Below are 5,000 nucleotides of genomic sequence, written 5' to 3' on the forward strand. Positions count from 1 at the left end.
GACATATTTCCTAGGATCTTATGGGCTTTCTATCTCCCTCTCCCCCTCTCTCTCCCCCTCCCTCTCCCTTTCCCTCTCCCCCTCTCTCTCCCTCTCCCTCTCCCCCTCTCCCTCTCCCCCTCTCTCTCCCTCTCCCCCTCTCTCTCCCTCTCCCTCTCTCTCTCCCTCTCCCTCTCCCCTCTCTCTCCCTCTCCCTCTCCCCCTCTCTCTCCCTCTCTCTCCCTCTCTCACTCTCCCTCCCCCATCTGTGTGTGTGTGTGTGTGTGTGTGTGTGTGTGTGTGTGTGTGTGTGTGTGTGTGTGTGTGTGTGTGTGTGTGTGTGTGTGTGTGTGTGTGTGTGTGTGTGTGTGTGTGTGTGTGTGTGTGTGTGTGTGCGAGCGCGCGAATAATGATATTGACACTACTAATGATAACAAAACAACAACAATATGATATCACCCACATTACTACTATTACTAACACTACTACCACCACCGCTACTACTACTCTTACTATTACTACAACTGCTAACAACAACAAATAGAAAATACAAAATCTTACTATATATACTTTTTTCAGTTTCATAAAATTTAGTCATAATTTCAGTGTCCCTGAATACGTATTTCTTTCCTCTTTCAGACGAAGCAACTTCAGTCAACTGTGAACTCTACATTCGAAGTTTTGGATCAATCGATCCATCTTCAATGGTGAGTAACGTGAAATCCTCCTCCTCCTCCTCCTCCTCCTCCTCCTCCTCCTCCTCCTCCTCCTCCTCCTCCTCCTCCTCCTCCTCCTCCTCCTCCTCCTCCTCCTCCTCCTCCTCCTCCTCCTCCTCCTTTTTCTTTCCCTCTTTCGCCTTCTTCTCTTTCTTCTTGTCCTTCATTTACTTCTGTCTTCCCTTCTCCTCCTCCTCTTTCTCCTTCTCCTTCATCTCCTCCTCCTCCTCTTCCTCTTTCTCTTCATCCTCATTTTCCTTCTGTACCATCATCTTCTCTTCCTCTTCCTCCTCCTCCTCCTCCTCCTTCGCTTCTTCCTTCTACTCCATCTCTTCCTCCTACTCCTCCTCCTCTTTCTCCTTCTCCTTCATCTCCTCCTCCTCCTCTTCCTCTTTCTCTTCATCCTCATTTTCCTTCTCTTCCATCATCTTCTCTTCCTCTTCCTCCTCCTCCTCCTCCTTCGCTTCTTCCTTCTACTCCATCTCTTCCTCCTACTCCTTCTCTTTCTTCTCCTTCATCTCCTCTTTCTCCTTCTCCTCTTCTTCCTCTTTACCTTCTCCTCTTCCTCCTACTCCTCCTCCTCTTTCTTCTCCTTCATCTCCTCTTTCTCCTTCTCCTCCTCTTTTTTCTTCTCCTCCTCTTCTTCCTCCTTACCTTCTCCTCTTCCTCCTCTCCCCTCCTCCTCTTTCTCATCTTTCTCTTCCTCCTCCCCTCCTCCCCCTCCTCCTCCTCCCCCTCCTCCCCCTCCTCCCCCTCCTCCCCCTCCTCCCCCTCCTCCTCTTCCTCCTCTTCCTCCTCTTCCTCATCCTCTTCCTCCTCCTCTTCTGGTTGCGTAAGCCTTGAAAAGCTTCTGGGGATTCATAGCCAGAAGGACCACCAGAATAATTGCCCTCAAAGAGTGTCAAGTTCGTAACAGTTTCTGATTATATAATGTGGGACCGGGGGGGAGTTGGGGGAATGGGTGAGTGGATGAGTTGGGTGAGTAGTGGGAGTTGGGGTGGATGCTCCAGATACCCTTTGAACTTAGATCTTAGTGACTATGCTGGTCTCATACTTGTTTAGTTATGGGTTCGAATCTCGCACTCCTCTTCGATATCCAGGAGTGACTGTTACCTGAATCAATTTTTCAGGCGCATGATAGGGCAAAGGTGACGGCTTCGACCGCAGATACTCAGCGTCTCCTGGCGTAAGCCCCTCACCTTAGTGACCTTAATATGTTAGAGGTTTTGAATAAACACAAACTAATATCAACCTGATATGGTCACCCTGTGGATTCCGTTAGATTATAAAGTATAGTCCCGATAGTACTGTAGGTATACTGCCCATGGCTACGCTGAAGCTCCGCCACTAAGAAGTTCAGTTTGCCCTCCTCAGAGACAGCTGGTCGATGATGCTATTGCTCTCCGCCCGGAGGTGAATTTGATAATCTGGCGCCTGGCCCCACTATCTGGAACTCAGTGCCAATGGATGCCATGGACTATCCTTCGAAGGGAAGAACCTCAAAGAAATCCACCATTGTCCTATGCACTTAGAAATTTGAGGTAGTTAACAGTCACTGCTAGGAATCGGAGAGGAGTACGGGATTCGGACCCACAAATAAGCGAATGCGAGGCCAGCACACTTTGGATTACGACACTGATATAGGTATCCATTTACGTGTGTAAGTCACATGGTATAAACCGAAATCTTGCGTCAAGTTCGACTCCCCGCTGCGACTTGAGGTTTGTAAAGATAATGTGACGTCATGCACAAGACGATGACTGATTAACTCTTCAGCTGCTAAAGATGTTCCCAGCCGAATAAAATCATCTGGTGGCAACAAGATTAAAATCACAATAGAGAAGTCTTTTTTTTTTTTAAGTGAACAGGCTGTCCCAAAAATGCGTATAGGGTGCTTATGGACATGAAGAAATCAAAATGGAACAACAAAGAATAAAACAGAGAATACGATTAGATGGCAGCAGCTACGTTAGCAGTGTTGCATTTATAAATAAAGTGAATATAGGCAGTAATAGGTTGCAAAGCTAAATTGAATCTCGGAATTGAATGGAATAAACTTGTCTTCAAGAAGATAACAAGTCTGAAGAGGATAAAGGATAACAAGAAGGAATTCAGATGGAAATCAAAAACAGATTTGAAGCTCCAAGAAATAACGAAGAGAACATCTAGGGAATCAGGTGAGGAGGCAAGGAGAACAAATAACAATAGAGAGAACAAACATTCCAAGGTAACAAGCTATCAAATAAAAGGAGGTATGTAATGCAGATTGAAACAAAAATAGATGAAATGCAATTTGCTGAACAGGACAAGACTTTCGATAAAAGATGATAGAAAAGAGAGAGAGAAAGCTGGATTATATAGAAGGAACTTTTTGTGAAGGTAAAAAGCGTTGAACAGACCTAATCCAGACTAGCTTCACGTGGGCAGCGAAGAAATACAAAGTGCTAAATTGTACAAGAATTTTAATAAAAGATTATAGAAATGAGGAAGAGAAAGCTGGATCATATAGAGGGAACTATTCGGAAAGGTAAAACGTGAACAGACCCAATACAGTCTAGCTTTATTGAGGCAGCAAAGAAATGTAAAGTGCTGAATTGGACAAGAATTCTAATAAAAGGTGATAGAAAAGAAGAGAAAGCTGGATCATATAGAGGGAACTATTCGGAAAGGTAAAAAGTGAAAAGACCCAGTACAGTCTAGCTTTATTGAGGCAGCAAAGAAATGCAAAGTGCTGAATTGGACAAGAATTCTAATAAAAGGTGATAGAAAAGAAAAGAAAGCTGGATCATATAGAGGTAACTATTCGTAAAGGGAAAAGGTATTAAACTGACTCAATGCTGCAATCGAGCTTTAACGAGGTAGCGAACTAATTTTTGAAAGAACTAGATACGTTATTAAAAATATGAATGAAATTATGATAAAAAATAATAAGAGGAGAATATTCATAATGATTAATGGTTCATCATATTACATTTAATGAGTTAATGTGATCTGAAATTTCAGGAGAATTATTTTAAGCGATCGAAATATTTTCAACTTTCATCTAAATCGTCTAAAGTTAGGCATAGTATAATGTATCAAGAACGCCAGTAAATTGAGAACACCAAGACATTCTTCCTTATTTCAGGACGTTTCACAAGGTTTTTGAATGAAAAATAAGTGAGAAATACCTTGTAGGTTAAGCTCTGTCATTTGCGGCATTTTTTTTTTTTTTTTTTAAGGCCGGTGTTGCCGTCTCCCCGTCTGACCAGGGCTTTTGGGAGCCAACGCGACATAGCCCGCAGCGGGTCCAGGAAATCTAATTCACGCCCACCTGGTCAGGAGTTCGACACGGTATTCGCTGGGTTACCGATGGGCCCCACATGCTTTGTATTTTTTCATATATATCAAATGTTTCCTCCCGTCCGCTAGTAGCGTAAGCGGAAGCGTTTACTTAATTGTGGGCTCTAATTCCGCACTCACCGATTCCCAGCAGTAACTGCTTGTTGCCTGCCCCAACAGTCCAAGCACATAGGGCAAAGGTGACGGCTTCGGCCGCAGCTACTCAGCTTCTGCCGTAGGTTAATCAAGGCCTCCATCCACCTCCACCCATTCCACTCCCATCCACCACCCTTCGTTTCCCTCTCATCCTAGCGCTTCGTGGATGAAGAGGTCATCCCTGTCTCCCGGCCACTACTCGGGTCAGAAGCAATGCAGCAAGACACAGCGCATCTACAGCAGGGCCAGCCGTTTCATGTACACAGTGACCTTCCCTCCTCGTCTCCTCGAGTGAAAATAGAGAAGACGAGGAGATAACCCCTTTGGACCTCGTCAGAACCCTTTCCCATTGAACTGAGAGGCTTGTCATGACCTTCCCTTAGACTTAAGGATATTTCACATACTCTTTGTCATTCCTGACAAATGTGGCTCTGAAATCGTCACTCGTGTGTCTCTCTTTCAGGATTATCAAGTTGACCTCTACCTGCGCCAGACTTGGGTCGACGAGAGACTGAATGACAAGGAGATCACACAACCCCTCGACTTGAACGACCCGAACTTGGTCAAGGCGATCTGGAAACCCGAGGTTTACTTCCCGAACGCCAAACACGCCGAGTTCCAGTTCGTGACGGTCCCAAACGTCCTTGTCAGGATCAACCCGCAGGGCGAAATCTTCTACATGCTTAGGTGAGAGAAAGTTCGTCCCAAGTTTCAGTAGTTTTATTATTATTCTTAATTTATTTATATTGTATACTCAGTTCATCCCAAGTTTCAGTAGGTTTTTATACTTGTTTATTATTATTTATTTGTTTATTTATACTGTATGCT

At 44.4% G+C, this 5,000-nt stretch overlaps 1 protein-coding gene across 1 annotated transcript in view; it reads left to right on the top strand.

Annotated features, from left to right (window-relative positions):
• Positions 1–5,000, top strand: part of LOC143040757 (glycine receptor subunit beta-type 4-like) — a gene marked incomplete in the record, with an annotated part of 239,205 nt that overhangs the window by 51,181 nt on the left and 183,024 nt on the right. The window contains 2 exon segments of the mRNA XM_076212160.1: positions 619–686; positions 4,636–4,859. Coding sequence (XP_076068275.1) covers positions 684–686; positions 4,636–4,859 — 227 coding nt within the window.

This window comes from Oratosquilla oratoria, chromosome 29 (assembly GCF_046742065.1).
Source record: "Oratosquilla oratoria isolate Oo_2021 chromosome 29, ASM4674206v1, whole genome shotgun sequence".
NCBI classification, from domain to species: domain Eukaryota; kingdom Metazoa; phylum Arthropoda; class Malacostraca; order Stomatopoda; family Squillidae; genus Oratosquilla; species Oratosquilla oratoria.